At 42.2% G+C, this 22,681-nt stretch overlaps 1 protein-coding gene across 3 annotated transcripts in view; it reads right to left on the bottom strand.

Annotated features, from left to right (window-relative positions):
- LOC139396583 (dihydroxyacetone phosphate acyltransferase-like) overlaps positions 1 to 18,168 on the bottom strand; it is a 29,849-nt gene extending 11,681 nt beyond the window's left edge. For 2 of the 3 annotated variants that reach the window (XM_071143532.1, XM_071143531.1), the window contains exons 1-7: positions 17,945 to 18,168; positions 10,495 to 10,671; positions 6,109 to 6,238; positions 5,818 to 5,945; positions 5,029 to 5,104; positions 4,504 to 4,655; positions 396 to 526 (exon numbers count right to left, since the gene is read on the bottom strand). In XM_071143532.1, the coding sequence (XP_070999633.1) occupies positions 396 to 526; positions 4,504 to 4,655; positions 5,029 to 5,104; positions 5,818 to 5,945; positions 6,109 to 6,238; positions 10,495 to 10,671; positions 17,945 to 18,100 (950 nt within the window). In that variant the 5' untranslated portion in view covers positions 18,101 to 18,168. The remainder of the gene's footprint in view (positions 1 to 395; positions 527 to 4,503; positions 4,656 to 5,028; positions 5,105 to 5,817; positions 5,946 to 6,108; positions 6,239 to 10,494; positions 10,672 to 17,944) is intronic. The other variant, XM_071143530.1, reaches the window with a different exon arrangement.
- Positions 18,169 to 22,681: the final 4,513 nt, after the last annotated feature.

Below are 22,681 nucleotides of genomic sequence, written 5' to 3' on the forward strand. Positions count from 1 at the left end.
CACCCAACTTATTGTGGGAAGCTTGTGGTAGGCTACCCGAAACGTTTGACCAAAGTTAAACAATTTAAAGGAAATGCTACCAAATACTAATTGAGTGTATGTAAACTTCTGACCCACTGGGAATGTGATGAAAGAAATAAAAGCTGAAATAAATCACTCTCTCTACTATTATTCTGACATTTCACATTCTTAAAATAAAGTGGTGATCCTAACTGACCTAAGACAGAGAATTTTTACTAAGATTAAATGTCAGGAATTGTGAAAAACTGAGTTTAAATGTATTTGTCTCAGGTGTATGCAAACCTCTGACGTCAACTGTATGAGCAGAAGGAAAGAGTTGGTTTTGTTCTGAAGACCAACGTGAGACCAGACAACGAACAGCGCTGGTTGTGTACCTGGGTAGGAGGTTGTATTCACAGCGGTCCACCCTCCCCTTCGTCAGCTGTCGGACTGACAGAGGCATGCCGAAGTACACGTGCATACTGCCATAGTCCTCCTCCAATACCCTCCTAGCCTTTAGTAGGCCCTATGGGGGAGAGGGGAGGGGGGGGTAGAGGGAGAGGGGGGGGGGGGGGGGGGGGGGGGGGGGGAGAGAGAGGGAGAGAGAGAGGGGGGGAGAGGGGAGGGGGGGGGGTAGAGGGAGAGAGCACGTGAATACAAGCGTGTGGTTGGGTGGTACCACTCTCAGTGAATATAGGGGTGTGGTTGGGTGGTACCACTCTCAGTGAATATAGGGGTGTGGTTGGGTGGTACCACTCTCAGTGAATATAGGGGTGTGGTTGGGTGTGTACCACTCTCAGTGAATATAGGGGTGTGGTTGGGTGTGTACCACTCTCAGTGAATATAGGGGTGTGGTTGGGTGTGTACCACTCTCAGTGAATATAGGGGTGTGGTTGGGTGTGTACCACTCTCAGTGAATATAGGGGTGTGGTTGGGTGGTACCACTCTCAGTGAATATAGGGGTGTGGTTGGGTGGTACCACTCTCAGTGAATATAGGGGTGTGGTTGGGTGTGTACCACTCTCAGTGAATATAGGGGTGTGGTTGGGTGTGTACCACTCTCAGTGAATATAGGGGTGTGGTTGGGTGTGTACCACTCTCAGTGAATATAGGGGTGTGGTTGGGTGTGTACCACTCTCAGTGAATATAGGGGTGTGGTTGGGTGTGTACCACTCTCAGTGAATATAGGGGTGTGGTTGGGTGTGTACCACTCTCAGTGAATATAGGGGTGTGGTTGGGTGTGTACCACTCTCAGTGAATATAGGGGTGTGGTTGGGTGTGTACCACTCTCAGTGAATATAGGGGTGTGGTTGGGTGGTACCACTCTCAGTGAATATAGGGGTGTGGTTGGGTGGTACCACTCTCAGTGAATATAGGGGTGTGGTTGGGTGTGTACCACTCTCAGTGAATATAGGGGTGTGGTTGGGTGTGTACCACTCTCAGTGAATATAGGGGTGTGGTTGGGTGTGTACCACTCTCAGTGAATATAGGGGTGTGGTTGGGTGTGTACCACTCTCAGTGAATATAGGGGTGTGGTTGGGTGTGTACCACTCTCAGTGAATATAGGGGTGTGGTTGGGTGTGTACCACTCTCAGTGAATATAGGGGTGTGGTTGGGTGGTACCACTCTCAGTGAATATAGGGGTGTGGTTGGGTGGTACCACTCTCAGTGAATATAGGGGTGTGGTTGGGTGGTACCACTCTCAGTGAATATAGGGGTGTGGTTGGGTGGTACCACTCTCAGTGAATATAGGGGTGTGGTTGGGTGGTACCACTCAGTGAATATAGGGGTGTGGTTGGGTGGTACCACTCTCAGTGAATATGTGGGTGTGGTTGGGTGGTACCACTCTGTGAATATAGGGGTGTGGTTGGGTGGTACCACTCAGTGAATATAGGGGTGTGGTTGGGTGGTACCACTCTCAGTGAATATAGGGGTGTGGTTGGGTGGTACCACTCTCAGTGAATATAGGGGTGTGGTTGGGTGGTACCACTCTCAGTGAATATAGGGGTGTGGTTGGGTGTGTTGGAAACGGACTTATTGACTTGAGCACATTTTAGCATGTTTAAAACTAGTTACATAAAACATTTAACTATATAAAGTGGCCTAGCAGCAGTGATTCAGGTGCTATGGGTTAGAGGGAATGATCTATGTGCAAATGTATTTGGGGCCAGAGGCAAAGTACAAAAGGGTATCTCTGAGACAGACTGTTCCCATAAGGGTGAGATAGGAGGCATATGATAGACCTAATATTATAGATGGTGAACTATTGCCCAATAACACTGTCCGATAGCTTCACTGTTTTACGTCATTATATTATCTCTGTTATAGCTTCACTGTTTTATACCATTATATTATCTCTGTTTTATGTCATTATTTTATCTCTTTATAGCATCTGTTATATTTATACTGATTTATATCATTATATTTATACTGTTTTATGTCATTATATTTATACTGTTATGTCATTATATTATCTCTGTTTAATGTCATTATATTATCTCTGTTTAATGTCATTATATTCCCTGTTTTGCATCATAATATTCACTCGAGTAGGAATGGGACGCTTTTTCCTCAAATAGAAGTCTGTGTATGAGTCTGTGTAATTAACAATGGACTGAGGCAAGGTGCAACGACGTGGACTCCCTACTGACAAGACGACCGGGAGATGTGTAGGAGTCCTAAAGGTTGTGGACTCCGTCTGGGACGATAACACCGCATGCCTAGCCAGAGAGATTCACTGTACTCCCTAGACTCAGAAGGGGAGGGGCTTGTTTTGTGTTTTCTTGTTCTGTTCAAGTCTTTTGCGATCACTCTTTCAGGAACCAGAAGGAAGAAGAGGAAGTTGTATACTCCAGGAAGTTGTATACTCCAGGAAGTTGTATGCTCCAGCTGTCCAACAGGGCAGATAGGAGGGCGATGAGAAGTGTGAGGCCTTTATACCATAGGTCAGGGGTCAGTCTCAAAAGGTGTTTTTTTAATTTATTTATCCGTTATTTTACCAGGTAAGTTGACTGAGAACACGTTCTCATTTGCAGCAACGACCTGGGGAATAGTTACAGGGGAGAGGAGGGGGATGAATGAGCCAATTGTAAGCTGGGGATTATTAGGTGACCGTGATGGTTTGAGGGCCAGATTGGGAATTTAGCCAGGACACCGGGGTTAACACCCCTACTCTTACGATAAGTGCCATGGGATCTTTAATGGCCTCAGAGAGTCAGGACACCCGTTTAACGTCCCATCCGAAAGACGGCACCCTACACAGGGCAATGTCCCCAATCCCTGCCCTGGGGCATTGGGATATTTTTTTTTGTGTAAACATACCAAATCAACTGAGAATATTAAATCATGTTATCTTTTCTGTTTATGAGTCATTTCATAGGTTATATCCGGTTTATAAGTCATTTCATAGGTTATATCCTGTTTACAAGTCATTTCATAGGTTATATCCTGTTTACGAGTCATTTCATAGGTTATATCCTGTTTACGAGTCATTTCATAGGTTATATCATGTTTACAAGTCATTTCATAGGTTATATCCTGTTTACAAGTCATTTCATAGGTTATATCCTGTTTACAAGTCATTTCATAGGTTATATCCTGTTTACGAGTCATTTCATAGGTTATATCCTGTTTACAAGTCATTTCATAGGTTATATCCTGTTTACAAGTCCTTTCATAGGTTATATCCTGTTTACAAGTCATTTCATAGGTTATATCCTGTTTACAAGTCATTTCATAGGTTATATCCTGTCTAACAGTTTAGAGCTACTATTCAAAAAGAAGGGACTGTTGGATTCTAGCTTGAAAAGCACTCATTGATGTTACCATACTAAAACTTAATGATTACGTGTATAAGGGTCAATGGGGTCAATGAAGGGTGGATAGGAACGTGGTGTACAGAACAGTTACCGAGTCAGACAATGGAGAAGTTCACACTCTGTTCCCTGTTTCTAAGGAAGGAGGCGAAGGGCAGTAGAACTAGGGAGGGGGTCAGCTGTAGAACTAGGGGGTCAGCTGTAGAATTAGGGAGGAGGGGGGAATTCAGCTCCAGGTCAAGTCAACAGATTATGTCACAGGAAGCCTGTGGGAAGGGGGGCCCACCAACGACCCCGCTACTACGGTCCTCTCTCACACAGAGGGGCCCACCAACGACCCTGCTACTACGGTCCTCTCTCACACAGAGGAGCCCACCAACGACCCTGCTACTACGGTCCTCTCACACACAGAGGGGCCCAATTCCTGCCTAGCAACAGAGATGTATTAGCTGTCTAGATGTGTAAGGAGTTGACCCAGACTATTAGGAGGTTATATTTATATGTTATTGTGTAATCATACCTGGTCCTTGCAGCTGTACGACCCAGTGGGTGAATAAACTTGGTTTGAGCTTTTTCTAGTTGTCAGTTTGTTTGTTCAGAACCTAACAGGTCGTACCCCTCTTAGTGAACACGGGGTGTGGTTGGGTCGTACCACTCTCAGTGAATATAGGGGGGTGTATGGGTCATACCATGGTGGTCTCTCTGGGCTTGGGGACCCCAAGTAGTTCATGTGCCAGTAGAGACTCCTCCAGGACCCTGTCATAGCTGATACTGATGGGGACCAGCGTGATGTCATACACCTCCCCTTTAAAGAACGGCTCCAGGACCATGTGCATCATACCTGCAGGGACAGACAGGTAACAGGACAGGTTAATGAGACACAGGCAGACAGACAGGTAACAGGACATGTTAATTAGCCAGCCAGACAGACAGGTAACAGGACAGGGTAATTAGCCAGACAGGCTGACAGACAGGTAACAGGACATGTTAATTAGCCAGCCAGCCAGACAGGTAACAGGACATGTTAATTAGCCAGCCAGACAGACAGGTAACAGGACATGTTAATTAGTCAGCCAGACAGACAGGGGAACAGGACATGTTAGCCAGCCAGACAGACAGGTAACAGGACATGTTAATTAGCCAGACAGACAGGGGAACAGGACGTGTTTGATAGCCACAGACAGACAGACGTGCGAGCACACACCCCCATTCACCTAACTTGGGTGTGAGGGACTTGAGAGTTCTGCTCCTCAGACCCTCCACATAGAACTCTACAGGAGCATACCCTGTCTGAGGAGAGAGAGAGAATACACTAGTTACAACTATAGGAGCATACCCTGTCTGAGGAGAGAGAGAGGACACTAGTTACAACTCTATAGGAGCATACCCTGTCTGAGGAGAGAGAGAATAACCTAGTTACAACTCTACAGGAGCATACCCTGTCTGAGGAGAGAGAGAATAACCTAGTTACAACTCTACAGGAGCATACCCTGTCTGAGGAGAGAGAGAGGACACTAGTTACAACTCTACAGGAGCATACCCTGTCTGAGGAGAGAGAGAGGACACTAGTTACAACTCTATAGGAGCATACCCTGTCTGAGGAGAGAGAGAGGACACTAGTTACAACTCTATAGGAGCATACCCTGACTGAGGAGAGAGAGAATAACCTAGTTACAACTCTACAGGAGCATACCCTGTCTGAGGAGAGAGAGAAGAACCTAGTTACAACTCTACAGGAGCATACCCTGTCTGAGGAGAGAGAGAGGACACTAGTTACAACTCTATAGGAGCATAGCCTGTCTGCATACTCTATTCCCTAATATATAGGGAATAGGGTTCAATAGCGCTCTGGTCTAAAATAGTGCACTAAATAGCTATTTGGGATACACACCAACACATAATATATACACAGTGTAGAAAACATTAGGAACAGCTCTTTCCATGACAGACTGAGTGTTTGGCACATACGGCAGTGTGATATAAATATTTGTGTGGACACGTACCCTGACAATGGTTTTGACATACTCAGATAGGACAGCCCAGTACAGCTTGTCGGACCCGATGGCCCTCCTAATGAAGAACGCCCCAGAACGACGCAGGATCTCTCCCACCATCTTCATGTCCATCAGAGCTACAGAGGGGGAGAAGGACGGACGGACGTATGCAGGGGAAGACAGAAAGACCGACAGGTAAAGTTAGACATTTGTTATCTGAAGTGTGGCTCTATGGTCGTTCCAGTTTTATTTTTTAAGTCGACCAAAACACAGAAACAGGATGAATTAATAGATACTTGCGGATTCCAGCAGCTATAACGGGGATGGGCAGGTCATAGGTGAACAGGATGTAGGACAGAACCAGGAAGTCCACATAACTCCTGTGATTGGGCATCAGGATCACTGGAGACTCCTGAATGGCCTGTTGGAGCTGGGGGCGGGACAGAAACATCACTGTGAACCAATGAACTGAGAAAACAACAGATAACGGGTTTGAATTAGGCGGGTGAATGTTTAAATGACAGAGGCATCGTTAACGTTTCTCAAAGAAAAATAAATAAATCACTAACCGAAAATGTCTTCTGAATATTTATCTGAAAAATCACAGAACTACCGCTAAAGAAATGCCTAAAACAACAACGCTGGAACATGAGGAGGAGATCAATGATTTGCCACAGCTAGTCTCCGTCGGTAACGGATGGCAGACAGGGAACAGACAGCAGGGAAGTCCTGTAGAACTTTAAAGAACTTAAATGACAAGGTGATGGAGAGATTGGGAGAGATTGGAAACCCAAATTGGTCTACACGGACAAGTTCTGGCCTGGTTTAGATCTTATCTGTCGGAAAGATATCAGTTTGTCTCTGTGAATGGTTTGTCCTCTGACAAATCAACTGTACATTTCGGTGTTCTTCAAGGGTTTTCTCCTATAGAGCTCCATTTTTATGGAACGGTCTGCCTACCCATGTCAGAGACGCAGACTCGGTCTCAACCTTTAAGTCTCTACTGAAGACTCATCTCTTCAGTGGGTCGTATGATTGAGTCTAGTCTGGCCCAGGAGTGTGAAGGTGAACGGAAAGGCTTTGGAGCAAAGAACCCCCCCTTGCTGTCTCTGCCTGGCCGGTTCCCCTCTTTCCACTGGGATTCTCTGCCTCTAACCCTATTACAGGGGCTGAGTCACTGGCTTACTGGGGCTCTTTTATACCGTCCCTGGGAGGGGTGTGTCACTTGAGTGAGTTGAGTCACTGATGTGATCTTCCTGTCTGGGTTGGCGCCCCCCCTTGGGTTGTGCCGTGGCGGAGATCTTTGTGGGCTATACTCAGCCTTGTCTCAGGATGGTAAGTTGGTGGTTGAAGATATCCCTCTAGTGGTGTGGGGGCTGTGCTTTGGCAAAATGGGTAGGGTTATATCCTGCTTGTTTGGCCCTGTCCGGGGGTGTCCTCGGATGGGGCCACAGTGTCTCTCGACTCCTCCTGTCTCAGCCTCCAGTATTTATGCTGCAGTAGTTTATGTGTCAGGGGGCTAGGTTCAGTTTGTTATATCTAGAGTACTTCTCCTGTCCTATTCGGTGTCCTGTGTGAATCTAAGTGTGCTCTCTCTAATTCTCTCCTTCTCTCTTTCTTTCTCTCTCTCGGAGGACCTGAGCCATAGGACCATGCCTCAGGACTACCTGACATGATGACTCCTTGCTGTCCCCAGTCCACCTGGCCATGCTGCTGCTCCAGTTTCAACTGTTCTGCCTTATTATTATTCGACCATGCTGGTCATTTATGAACATTTGAACATCTTGGCCATGTTCTGTTATAATCTCCACCAGGCACAGCCAGAAGAGGACTGGCCACCCCACATAGCCTGGTTCCTCTCTAGGTTTCTTCCTAGGTTTTGGCCTTTCTAGGGAGTTTTTCCTTGCCACCGTGCTTCTACACCTGCATTGCTTGCTGTTTGGGGTTGTAGGCTGGGTTTCTGTACAGCACTTTGAGATATCAGCTGATGTACGAAGGGCTATATAAATAAATTAGATTTTGATTTGATGAAATGCTAACTCTGCCAGGTGGAAGCGAGCTACAGTGGCAGTACATGGAAAACAATGTACAAGGATGGCTCTGCAAGTCCAAAGCATGAGCTCTCAAACAAACAAGTTGTAGAAATAGGTGGGCTTAATGACTATGTCAACTAGTGATGACTGGTAGGTAGAACCGCTGTAGACTGAACTGCCTTGTTCCCTAGCAGAACCATATCTGAATTAGGATCTTTAACGATTAAACGATACAAAAAATTAACATTAACATGTTATTGCGGGTGTAGCGAAATGCTTGTGTTTCTAGCTCTGACAGTGCAGTAATATCTAACAAGAAATATCTAACAAATTACACAACATGTACCCAACACATACATCTAAGTAGAAATGAATTAATCACACTTCACTTTGTGCCTAAGAACAGAATGTTATTCATGATAATCAGTTCTCATGCCTTATTGTTTAAAACAGTGTATTACAGTAGTATTCTATTTATATTATAATAGTAGTATTACAGTAGTAGTATTCTATTTGTATTATAATAGTAGTATTCTATTTGTATTATAATAGTAGTATTCTATTTGTATTATTAGTAGTATTACAGTAGTAGTATTCTATTTGCATTATAATAGCAGTATTATATTTGTATTATTATTAGTATTACAGTAGCAGTAGTATAGTAGTATTATTCTATTTGTATTATAATAGTATTACAGTAGCAGTATAGTAGTAGTATTCTATTTGTATTATAATAGTATTACAGTAGCAGTATAGTAGTATTATTCTATTTGTATTATAATAGTATTACAGTAGCAGTATAGTAGTAGTATTCTATTTGTATTATAGTAGTATTATATTTGTATTATAGTAGTATTACATTAGCAGTATAGTAGTAGTATTCTATTTGTATTATAATAGTAGTATTACAGTAGCAGTATAGCAGTAGTATTCTAGTAGTAGTATTCTAGTTGGCGCGGCAGGTAGCCTAGTGGTTAGTCTTGGGCCATTAAACGAAATGTTGCTAGATCGAAGTAGTATTATAATAGCAGTATTATAGTAGAAGTATTCTATTTGTATTATATAGTATTATGTATTATAATAGCAGTATTCTAGTGGCAGTATTCAATTTGTATTATAATAGTAGTATTATATAGTAGCATTTTAGTAGTAGTATTCTATTAGTATTAAAATAGTAGTATTAATCTAATGGTATTACAATATTAGTATTCTAGTAGTAGTAGTATTCTAGTAGCAGTATTCTATTTTCTATTATAATAGTAGTATAGCAGTATTCTAGTAGCAGTATTCTATTTGTATTGTAATAGTAGTATTATATAGCAGTATTATAGTAGTAGTATTATAATAGGGGTATTCTAGTAGTAGTAGTAGTAGTAGTAGTATTCTATTTGTATTATAACAGCAGTATTCTAGTAGTAGTATTCTATTTTATTTGTATTGTAACATGCGTATTCTATATGTATTATAGTAGTAGTAGTATTATTTTAGTAGTAGAATCCTATTTGTATTATAATAGCAGTATTCTATTTATTAGAATAGTAGTATTCTAGTAGTAGTAGAACTCTCTTAGTAGTATTCTATTTGTATTATAATAGTAGTATTATTATAGTCGTAGTAGTAGTATTCTATTTGTATTTTACTAGTAGTATTATATTTGTATTATAGTAGTGTTCTAGTAGCAGTATTCTAGTAGTAGTAGCATTCTATTTGTATTACAATTGTAGTATTCTTGTAGAATTACAGTAGTGCTATTCTATTTTGTATTAAAATAGTAGTATTATTATAATAGCAGTATTCTATTTGTATTATAGTAGTAGTATCCTACTTGTATTATAATAGTAGTATTCAAGTAGTATTATTATAATAGCAGTATTCTATTTGTATTATAGTAGTAGTATCCTACTTGTATTATAATAGTAGTATTCAAGTAGTATTATTATAATAGCAGTATTCTATTTGTATTATAGTAGTAGTATCCTACTTGTATTATAATAGTAGTATTCAAGTAGTATTATTATAATAGCAGTATTCTATTTGTATTATAGTAGTAGTATCCTACTTGTATTATAATAGTAGTATTCAAGTAGTATTATTATAATAGCAGTATTCTATTTGTATTATAGTAGTAGTATCCTACTTGTAATATAATAGTAGTCTTCTAGCAGTAGCATTATAATAGCAGTAATCTAGTAATAGTATTCTGTGTATTATAATAGTATTCTAGTAGTAGTAGTATTCTGTGTATTATAATAGTAGTACACTAGTAGTAGCATTCCATTTGTATTATAATAGTACTATTATTATAATAATAATAATAATAATAATAATAATAATAATAATAATAATAATAATAATAGCAGTATTCTATTAGTAGTATTCAATTTGAAGTATAATAGTAGTATTCTAGTGGTAGTATTCTACTTGTATTATACTAGTAGTATTATAGTAGTAGTAGTATTCTTTGTATTATAGTAGTAGTAGTATTATTTGTATTATAACAGTTGTATTGTGAGCCTGTTGAGTCAGTCCCGGTTGATGTTGAGGCTGAAGAGCCTCTTGAAGACTACTGAAGGTGAACTGTATACTACTGTATTATAGTAGTTGTGTTCTAGTAGTAGTAGTATTCTTTGTATTATAATAGCAGTATTCTGACCCTATTGAGTCCTTCCTGGTTGATGTTGATGTGGCTGAAGAGCCTCTTGAATACTTTACTGAGGGTGAACCCCAGCAGTCTGATGAATCCCAGCTGGAGGTTCTGAGACATCTCATCCAGTATCCCTGACGCCTCCTCTCTCACCAGATCCACACTCTCACCAGTCTCCATGGCCACCTGCACAGAGAGGTCAGGGTTCAAGGGTCAGAGCGTTAGAGGTCGAGTTCCTGCAACTACATTGGTTGCGTCAAGATTAGACAACTGCAATGCTCTACTCTCCCGCCAACCAGATAAGACACAAAATAAACATCTGCTAGTGCAAAATACTGCTGAAAGACGCAGGACTCCTTATTGTCCCTAGAATAAGGTAGAGTACCTTATGATAAGCTGTAGACCACACTATCTACCGAGAGAGTTTTCGTCTGTATAATTCGTAGCCGTCTATTTACCACCACAGAACGAAGCTGGCACTAAGACCGCACTCAACCAACTCTATAAGGCCATAAGCAAAGAAGAAAATGCTCACCCAGAAGCAGCACTCCACTAGGAGTGCAAACTTAAATGTGCAACCAGGGAGAAAAAAAATCCTAGACCACCTTTACCCCACACACAGATGTGCATACAAAGCTCTCCCCCGCCCTCCATTTGGCAAATCTGACCATAATTATATCCACCTGATTACAGGTAACAAGCAAATACTAAAGCAGGAAGTACCCATGACTCGCTAAATACAGAAGTGGTCAGATGACGTGGATGCTACACTACAGGACTGTTTTGCTAGCACAGACTGGAATATGTTCCGGGATTCATCCAATGGCATCGAGGAACACACCACCTCAGTCATCGGCTTCATCACTAAGTGCATCGATAACGTCGAACTCACAGTGACTGTGCGTACATATCCCAACCAGAAGCCATGGATTACAGGCAACATCCGCACTGAGCTAAAGGCTAGAGCTCAAGGAGCGGGAGACTAATCCGGACACTAATACAAAAATCCCACTATGCCCTCAGGCGAACCATCAAACAAGCAACGTGTCAATACAGGATTAAGATTGAATCCTACTACACCTGCTCTGACGCTCCTCAGATGTGGCAGGGCTTGAAAACTATAACAGACTACAAAAGGGAAACCTAGACGCGAGCTGCCCAGTGACGCAAGCCTACCAGACTAGCCAAATGCCTTTTATGCTCACATCGAGGCAAGCAACACTGAGGCATGCACGAGAGCACCAGCTGTTCTGGATGACTGTGTGAGAACGCTCTCGGTAGCCGATGTGAACAAAACCTTTAAATAGGTCAACATTCACAAAGCCGCGGGGCCAGACGGATTACCAGGACGTGTACTCAAAGCATGCGCGGACCAACTGTCAAGTGTCTTCGCTGACATTTTCAACCTCTCCCTGACCGAGTCTGTAATACCTATATATTTCAAGCACACCACCATAGTCCCTGTGACCAAGGAAGCGAAGGTAACCTGCCTAAAATGATTAACGCCCCATGGAACTAACGTCGGTAGCCATGAAGTGCTTTGAAAGGCTGGTCATGGCTCACATCAAGAGCATCCTTCCGAACACCCTAGACCCACTCCAATTCGCATACCGCACCAACAGATCCACAGATGACGCAGTCTCAATCGCAGTCCACACTGCCCTTTCTCACCTGGACAAAAGGAACACCTATGTGAGAATGCTGTTCATTGACTACAGCTCAGCGTTCAACACCATAGTGCCCACGGAGCTCTTCACTAAGCTAAGGACTCTGGTACTAAACACCTCCTGGACTTCCTGACGGGTCGCCCCCAGGTGGTAAGAAAAGGCAACAACACGTCTTGCGACGCTGATCCTCAACACTGGGGCCCCTCAGGCGTGCGTGCTCAGTCCCCTCCTGTACTCCCTGTTCAACCACGACTGCGTGGCCAAACACGACTCCAACACCATAAGTTTGCTGACGACACAACAGTGGTAGGCCTGATCACCGACAAGTCAGCCTATAGGGAGGAGGTCAGAACTGGCAGTGTGGTGTCAGGACAACAACCTCTCCCACAATGTGAGCAAGACAAAAGGAGCTGATCGTGGACTACAGGAAAAGGAGGGCCAAACAGGGCCCCATTAACATCAACGGGGCTGTAGTGGAGCGGGTCGAGAGTTTCAAGTTCCTTGATGTCCACATCACCAACGAACTATCATGTTCCAACCACATCAGTCGTGAAGAGGATACGACATAACCTTTTCCCCCTCAGGAGACTGAAAACATTTCCCCAGATCGTCAAAAGGTTCTACAGCTGAACTATTGAGAGCATCCTGACCGGTTGCATCACCGCCTGGTACGGCCTCCGACCGCAAGGCACTACAGAGAACTGCTCTGCATCTGACCAGAGGGTAGTGCGAACGGCCCAGGACATCACTGGGGCCAAGCTTCCTGACATCCAGGAACTATATAATAGGTGGTGTCAGAGGAAAGCCCATAAAATTGTCAGAGACTCCAGTCACCCAAGTTATAGACTGTTGTTCTCTCTGCTACCGCACGGCAAGCGGTACCGGAACGCCAAGTCTAGGACTCGGAGGCTCCTTAACAGCTTCATAAAATCGCCACCGGACAATTTACATTGACCCCCTCCACTCTTGTACACTGCTGCTACTCACTGTTTGTTTATTATCTGTGCATAGTCACTTCGCCCCCACCTACATGTACAGATTACCTCAACTAGCCTGTACCCCTCCACACTGACTCAGTACCGGTACCCCCTGTATATAGCCTCCACACTGCCCTGTATATAGCCTCCACACTGCCCTGTATATAGCCTCCACACTGCCCTGTATATAGCCTCCACATTGACTCTGTACCGGTACCCCCTGTATATAGCCTCCACATTGACTCTGTACCGGTACCCCCTGTATATAGCCTCCACATTGACTCTGTACCGGTACCCCCTGTATATAGCCTCCACATTGACTCTGTACCGGTACCCCCTGTATATAGCCTCCACATTGACTCTGTACCGGTACCACCCTGTATATAGCCTCCACATTGACTCTGTACCGGTACCCCCTGTATATAACCTCCACATTGACTCTGTACCGGTACCCCCTGTATATAGCCTCCACATTGACTCTGTACCGGTACCCCCTGTATATAGCCTCCACACTGACTCTGTACCGGTACCCCCTGTATATAGCCTCCACATTGACTCTGTACCGGTACCCCCTGTATATAGCCTCCACATTGACTCTGTACCGGTACCCCCTGTATATACAGTGCCTTGCGAAAGTATTCGGCCCCCTTGAACTTTGCGACCTTTTGCCACATTTCAGGCTTCAAACATAAAGATATAAAACTGTATTTTTTTGTGAAGAATCAACAACAAGTGGGACACAATCATGAAGTGGAACGACATTTATTGGATATTTAAAACTTTAACAAATCAAAAACTGAAAAATTGGGCGTGCAAAATTATTCAGCCCCTTTACTTTCAGTGCAGCAAACTCTCTCCAGAAGTTCAGTGAGGATCTCTGAATGATCCAATGTTGACCTAAATGACTAATGATGATAAATACAATCCACCTGTGTGTAATCGAGTCTCCGTATGAATGCACCTGCACTGTGATAGTCTCAGAGGTCCGTTAAACGCGCAGAGAGCATCATGAAGAACAAGGAACACACCAGGCAGGTCCGAGATACTGTTGTGAAGAAGTTTAAAGCCGGATTTGGATACAAAAAGATTTCCCAAGCTTTAAACATCCCAAGGAGCACTGTGCAAGCGATAATATTGAAATGGAAGGAGTATCAGACCACTGCAAATCTACCAAGACCTGGCCGTCCCTCTAAACTTTCAGCTCATACAAGGAGAAGACTGATCAGAGATGCAGCCAAGAGGCCCATGATCACTCTGGATGAACTGCAGAGATCTACAGCTGAGGTGGGAGACTCTGTCCATAGGACAACAATCAGTCGTATATTGCACAAATCTGGCCTTTATGGAAGAGTGGCAAGAAAGCCATTTCTTAAAGATATCCATAAAAAGTGTTGTTTAAAGTTTGCCACAAGCCACCTGGGAGACACACCAAACATGTGGAAGAAGGTGCTCTGGTCAGATGAAACCAAAATTGAACTTTTTGGCAACAATGCAAAACGCTATGTTTGGCGTAAAAGCAACACAGCTGAACACACCATCCCCACTGTCAAACATGGTGGTGGCAGCATCATGGTTTGGGCCTGCTTTTCTTCAGCAGGGACAGGGAAGATGGTTAAAATTGATGGGAAGATGGATGGAGCCAAATACAGGACCATTCTGGAAGAAAACCTGATGGAGTCTGCAAAAGACCTAAGACTGGGACGGAGATTTGTCTTCCAACAAGACAATGATCCAAAACATAAAGCAAAATCTACAATGGAATGGTTCAAAAATAAACATATCCAGGTGTTAGAATGGCCAAGTCAAAGTCCAGACCTGAATCCAATCGAGAATCTGTGGAAAGAACTGAAAACTGCTGTTCACAAATGCTCTCCATCCAACCTCACTGAGCTCGAGCTGTTTTGCAAGGAGGAATGGGAAGAAATTTCAGTCTCTCGATGTGCAAAACTGATAGAGACATACCCCAAGCGACTTACAGCTGTAATCGCAGCAAAAGGTGGCGCTACAAAGTATTAACTTAAGGGGGCTGAATAATTTTGCACGCCCAATTTTTCAGTTTTTGATTTGTTAAAAAAGTTTGAAATATCCAATAAATGTCGTACCACTTCATGATTGTGTCCCACTTGTTGTTGATTCTTCACAAAAAAATATAGTTTTATATCTTTCTGTTTGAAGCCTGAAATGTGGCAAAAGGTTGCAAAGTTCAAGGGGGCCGAATACTTTCGCAAGGCACTGTAGCCTCCACATTGACTCTGTACCGGTACCCCCTGTATATAGACTCCACATTGACTCTGTACTGGTACCCCCTGTATATAGCCTCCACATTGACTCTGTACCGGTACCCCCTGTATATAGCCTCCACATTGACTCTGTACCGGTACCCCCTGTATATAGCCTCCACATTGACTCTGTACCGTAATACCCTGTATATAGCCTCCACATTGACTCTGTACCGGTACCCCCTGTATATAGCCTCCACATTGACTCTGTACCGGTACCCCCTGTATATAGCCTCCACATTGACTCTGTACCGTAATACCCTGTATATAGCCTCCACATTGACTCTGTACCGGTACCCCCTGTATATAGCCTCCACATTGACTCTGTACCGTAATACCCTGTATATAGCCTCCACATTGACTCTGTACCGGTACCCCCTGTATATAGCCTCCACATTGACTCTGTACCGGTACCCCCTGTATATAGCCTCCACACTGACTCTGTATCGGTACCCCCTGTATATAGCCTCCACATTGACTCTGTACTGGTACCCCCTGTATATAGCCTCCACATTGACTCTGTACCGTAATACCCTGTATATAGCCTCTACACTGACTCTGTACCATAATACCCTGTATATAGCCTCCACATTGACTCTGTACCGGTACCCCCTGTATATAGCCTCCACATTGACTCTGTACCGGTACCCCCTGTATATAGCCTCCACATTGACTCTGTACTGGTACCCCCTGTATATAGCCTCCACATTGACTCTCTACCGTAATACCCTGTATATAGCCTCCACATTGACTCTGTACCGTAATACCCTGTATATAGCCTCCACATTGACTCTGTACCGGTACCCCCTGTATATAGCCTCCACATTGACTCTGTACCGGTACCCCCTGTATATAGCCTCCACACTGACTCTGTATCGGTACCCCCTGTATATAGCCTCCACATTGACTCTGTACTGGTACCCCCTGTATATAGTCTCCACATTGACTCTGTACCGTAACACCCTGTATATAGCCTCCACATTGACTCTGTACCATAATACCCTGTATATAGCCTCCACATTGACTCTGTACCGGTACCCCCTGTATATAGCCTCCACATTGACTCTGTACCGGTACCCCCTGTATATAGCCTCCACATTGACTCTGTACTGGTACCCCCTGTATATAGCCTCCACATTGACTCTCTACCGTAATACCCTGTATATAGCCTCCACATTGACTCTGTACCGTAATACCCTGTATATAGCCTCCACATTGACTCTGTACCGTAACACCCTGTATATAGCCTCCACATTGACTCTGTACCTTAATACCCTGTATATAGCCTCCACATTGACTCTGTACCGTAATACCCTGTATATAGCCTCCACATTGACTCTGTACCGTAATACCCTGTATATAGCCTCCACATTGACTCTGTACCGTAATACCCTGTATAGCCTCCACATTGACTCTGTACCTTAATACCCTGTATATAGCCTCCACATTGACTCTGTACCGTAATACCCTGTATATAGCCTCCACATTGACTCTGTACCGTAATACCCTGTATATAGCCTCCACATTGACTCTGTACCGTAACACCCTGTATATAGCCTCCACATTGACTCTGTACCGTAATACCCTGTATATAGCCTCCACATTGACTCTGTACCGGTACCCCCTGTATATAGCCTCCACATTGACTCTGTACCGTAATACCCTGTATATAGCCTCCACATTGACTCTGTACCGGTACCCCCTGTATATAGCCTCCACATTGACTCTGTACCGTAATACCCTGTATATAGCCTCCACATTGACTCTGAACCGGTACCCCCTGTATATAGTCTCCACATTGACTCTGTACCGGTACCCCCTGTATATAGCCTCCACATTGACTCTGTACCGTAACACCCTGTATATAGCCTCCACATTGACTCTGTACCGTAATACCCTGTATATAGCCTCCACATTGACTCTGTACCGTAATACCCTGTATATAGCCTCCACATTGACTCTGTACCGGTACCCCCTGTATATAGCCTCCACATTGACTCTGTACCGGTACCCCCTGTATATAGCCTCCACATTGACTCTGTACCGTAATACCCTGTATATAGCCTCCACATTGACTCTGTACCGTAATACCCTGTATATAGCCTCCACATTGACTCTGTACCGTAATACCCTGTATATAGCCTCCACATTGACTCTGTACCGTAATACCCTGTATATAGCCTCCACATTGACTCTGTACCGTAATACCCTGTATAGAGCCTCGTTATTGTGTTACTTGGTAAATATTTTCTTCTTCTTGAACTGCACTGTTGGTTAAAGGGCTTGTAAGGAAGAATTTCACGGTCAAGTCTACACTTGTATTCAGCGCATGTGACAAATAAAATGTATTTGATTGGCTATATTGATATGACTAGCTGATATGTTAAACACCTATTGTAAGGCTAGCCATTGTAAGGCCTTGCATGTGTCTGCAATGTGGTCGGGCAGGAACTGGACTAATGTCCTGTTGACCCTGTTGAGTGTACATCAGGGAACGTTCAGGATTCTCGCTCGCATGCACCCACACACACTGTACCTCCTTGGTGACGTATCGTAGGTACTGTGATTCCAGAACCGTCCTGTTGAGGGCGCCCGCGGAGAGAGGAGGGGCCCCCCTGTAGGGGGAGGGGGTAAAGGTTCGGAGGGCATGGCCTAGGTCACTGCTCCTCCTCCTCTCCTCCAGGATGTCCATAAACTCATCCTCCTGCTTGTAGCCAGAGGGATCCTCACACTGCAACAAGGAAACACTATTCAAAATGGTGGAAATGTAATATCTGGTCTGTGTTGATTTGAAGCCACGATTACAACCGGATGAAGATATCTTGTTCAGGAAAACAGCCTGGGAAAGAACACTCAGATCCAGCGACTGTCAACACTTTTCCTTGTTGTACATATTCAATGGAGTCATTCCGAACTTTATTCACATGGTTATATTCCATTTTGTGCGACTAGCTCTAGGTCTAGGTCTAGCTCTAGGTCTAGCTCTAGGTCTAGCTCTAGGTCTAGCTCTAGGACTAGCTCTAGGTCTAGCTCTAGGTCTAGCTCTAGGTCTAGCTCTAGGTCAGTAGTTCTTGGGTTCTTTAAAAACAAGCGAAATCGCAAAAATGGTGTCTGGACCCTTCCATAACATGTAATTTTCATAAAAATAGAGGTTTGGTTGTAAGAAATCAAACTTCTCCTTTAAGGTCGCTACATTCTTCAGATACTAGTCATTACTTCAAAAAGGAAGGATTTCCTAAGTGTTTGAACGGGGTAACAACTGCCTAGTCGACCTGATAGCGAGCCAGCCTTGGACTGTGGACATTGAACACTCCGTGGCAACAACAAATAGGCTAGCATTAACAGGCTTTATTTAACAACCAATAGGTGGTGAGCCCAAGCCCAATAACGTGAAGTTGATCGATCCCCATCGAGGGAGGAGCTGATTTAAAAAAAATATATGACAGTAAAATATTATTTTTTAAATATTATTTTTTCATGACTATAACGTTTGTTGGCACCTTCAATTAATGCACATTTTGACATAAAAAAAAGTCAATTTCAACAATTGGCTGAACTGCTAAACTTAGAACCGAATCAACACTCCCTGGTGATGGAGGCAGCCAATGGCCTGCTTCTATGCAAACAGCCTGTTGTGAAACCGTGATGTCTGATGAACATAGCTAGCTAGCTAGCTCCCAGACTGATATCAGATACATATCTGTTTGAGCTTTTAAATACGCAGCAAATACGAACCGACCGTTTGACCATTTAGCCTAGCTAGCTAATGTAAATATCCATTTCATTAGTTATATCTATATATATATATATATATATATATATCTCTGTCAGTGAACTAAAGTGATTGTCGTGTTTTGTCATGATTATAGGTCTCACTTCAAGTACCTAGCTGCAGGTTTATAGAAACACTACAAACTGGGTGGTTCGGGGCCCTAAATGCTGATTGGCTGACAGCCGTGGTATATCAGACCATATACCACGGGTATGACAAAACATTTATTTTTACTGGTCTAATTACGTTGGTAACCAGTTTATAATAGCAATAAGGCACCTTTGGGGTTTGTGATATATGGCCAATATACGACTACTAAGGGCTGTATCCAGGCACTCCGCTTTGCGTAGTGCATAAGAACAGCCCTTAGCCGTGGTATATTAGCCATATACCACACCTCCTCGGGACGTATTGCTTAATTATAATCATACATATGGCCTACACAGCCTACACATATGGCCTACACAGCCTACACATATGGCCTACCTTGCAAAACAATCTTTAAAAAAACTAAACTGTTGTACAATGTGTTCTGAATAAGAGTTTGATTTCTAAACCAGAAGAATTCTCCAATAGCAGCTAAACCAATACCATGGTGGTCATGGGTAATGTATTGGACTATAAGGTATAGAGAATGATAAACCAATACTATGGTGGTCATGGATAATGTATTGGACTATAAAGGTTTAGAGAATGATAAACCAATACCATGGTGGTCATGGGTAATGTATTGGACTATAAAGGTATAGAGAATGATAAACCAATACCATGGTGGTCATGGATAATGTATTGGACTATAAAGGTTTAGAGAATGATAAACCAATACCATGGTGGTCATGGGTAATGTATTGGACTATAAAGGTTTAGAGAATGATAAACCAATACCATGGTGGTCATGGGTAATGTATTGGACTATAAAGGTATAGAGAATGATAAACCAATACCATGGTGGTCATGGGTAATGTATTGGACTATAAAGGTTTAGAGAATGATAAACCAATACCATGGTGGTCATGGGTAATGTATTGGACTATAAAGGTATAGAGAATGATAAACCAATACCATGGTGGTCATGGATAATGTATTGGACTATAAAGGTTTAGAGAATGATAAACCAATACCATGGTGGTCATGGATAATGTATTGGACTATAAAGGTTTAGAGAATGATAAACCAATACCATGGTGGTCATGGATAATGTATTGGACTATAAAGGTTTAGAGAATGATAAACCAATACCATGGTGGTCATGGGTAATGTATTGGACTATAAAGGTTTAGAGAATGATAAACCAATACCATGGTGGTCATGGATAATGTATTGGACTATAAAGGTATAGAGAATGATAAACCAATACCATGGTGGTCATGGATAATGTATTGGACTATAAAGGTATAGAGAATGATAAACCAATACCATGGTGGTCATGGATAATGTACTGGACTATAAAGGTTTAGAGAATGATAAACCAATACCATGGTGGTCATGGATAATGTATTGGACTATAAAGGTATAGAGAATGATAAACCAATACTATGGTGGTCATGGATAATGTATTGGACTATAAAGGTTTAGAGAATGATAAACCAATACTATGGTGGTCATGGGTAATGTATTGGACTATAAAGGTTTAGAGAATGATAAACCAATACCATGGTGGTCATGGATAATGTATTGGACTATAAAGGTTTAGAGAATGATAAACCAATACCATGGTGGTCATGGATAATGTACTGGACTATAAAGGTTTAGAGAATGATAAACCAATACCATGGTGGTCATGGATAATGTATTGGACTATAAAGGTTTAGAGAATGATAAACCAATACCATGGTGGTCATGGATAATGTATTGGACTATAAAGGTTTAGAGAATGATAAACCAATACCATGGTGGTCATGGATAATGTATTGGACTATAAGGTATAGAGAATGATAAACCAATACCATGGTGGTCATGGGTAATGTATTGGACTATAAAGGTTTAGAGAATGATAAACCAATACCATGGTGGTCATGGGTAATGTATTGGACTATAAAGGTTTAGAGAATGATAAACCAATACCATGGTGGTCATGGATAATGTATTGGACTATAAAGGTTTAGAGAATGATAAACCAATACCATGGTGGTCATGGGTAATGTATTGGACTATAAAGGTATAGAGAATGATAAACCAATACTATGGTGGTCATGGGTAATGTATTGGACTATAAAGGTATAGAGAATGATAAACCAATACCATGGTGGTCATGGATAATGTATTGGACTATAAAGGTTTAGAGAATGATAAACCAATACTATGGTGGTCATGGGTAATGTATTGGACTATAAAGGTATAGAGAATGATAAACCAATACTATGGTGGTCATGGGTAATGTATTGGACTATAAAGGTATAGAGAATGATAAACCAATACCATGGTGGTCATGGATAATGTATTGGACTATAAAGGTTTAGAGAATGATAAACCAATACTATGGTGGTCATGGGTAATGTATTGGACTATAAAGGTTTAGAGAATGATAAACCAATACCATGGTGGTCATGGATAATGTATTGGACTATAAAGGTATAGAAAATGATAAACCAATACCATGGTGGTCATGGATAATGTATTGGACTATAAAGGTTTAGAGAATGATAAACCAATACCATGGTGGTCATGGGTAATGTATTGGACTATAAGGTATAGAGAATGATAAACCAATACCATGGTGGTCATGGATAATGTATTGGACTATAAGGTATAGAGAATGATAAACCAATACTATGGTGGTCATGGATAATGTATTGGACTATAAGGTATAGAGAATGATAAACCAATACCATGGTGGTCATGGATAATGTATTGGACTATAAAGGTTTAGAGAATGATAAACCAATACCATGGTGGTCATGGGTAATGTATTGGACTATAAAGGTTTAGAGAATGATAAACCAATACCATGGTGGTCATGGATAATGTATTGGACTATAAAGGTTTAGAGAATGATAAACCAATACTATGGTGGTCATGGATAATGTATTGGACTATAGAGGTTTAGAGAATGATAAACCAATACTATGGTGGTCATGGATAATGTATTGGACTATAAAGGTTTAGAGAATGATAAACCAATACCATGGTGGTCATGGGTAATGTATTGGACTATAAAGGTTTAGAGAATGATAAACCAATACCATGGTGGTCATGGATAATGTATTGGACTATAAAGGTTTAGAGAATGATAAACCAATACCATGGTGGTCATGGATAATGTATTGGACTATAAAGGTTTAGAGAATGATAAACCAATACCATGGTGGTCATGGATAATGTATTGGACTATAAAGGTATAGAGAATGATAAACCAATACTATGGTGGTCATGGATAATGTATTGGACTATAAAGGTATAGAGAATGATAAACCAATACTATGGTGGTCATGGATAATGTATTGGACTATAAAGGTATAGAGAATGATAAACCAATACCATGGTGGTCATGGATAATGTATT

The sequence above is a fragment of the Oncorhynchus clarkii genome, unplaced genomic scaffold, assembly GCF_045791955.1.
Source record: "Oncorhynchus clarkii lewisi isolate Uvic-CL-2024 unplaced genomic scaffold, UVic_Ocla_1.0 unplaced_contig_6294_pilon_pilon, whole genome shotgun sequence".
Classification (NCBI taxonomy): Eukaryota; Metazoa; Chordata; class Actinopteri; order Salmoniformes; family Salmonidae; genus Oncorhynchus; species Oncorhynchus clarkii.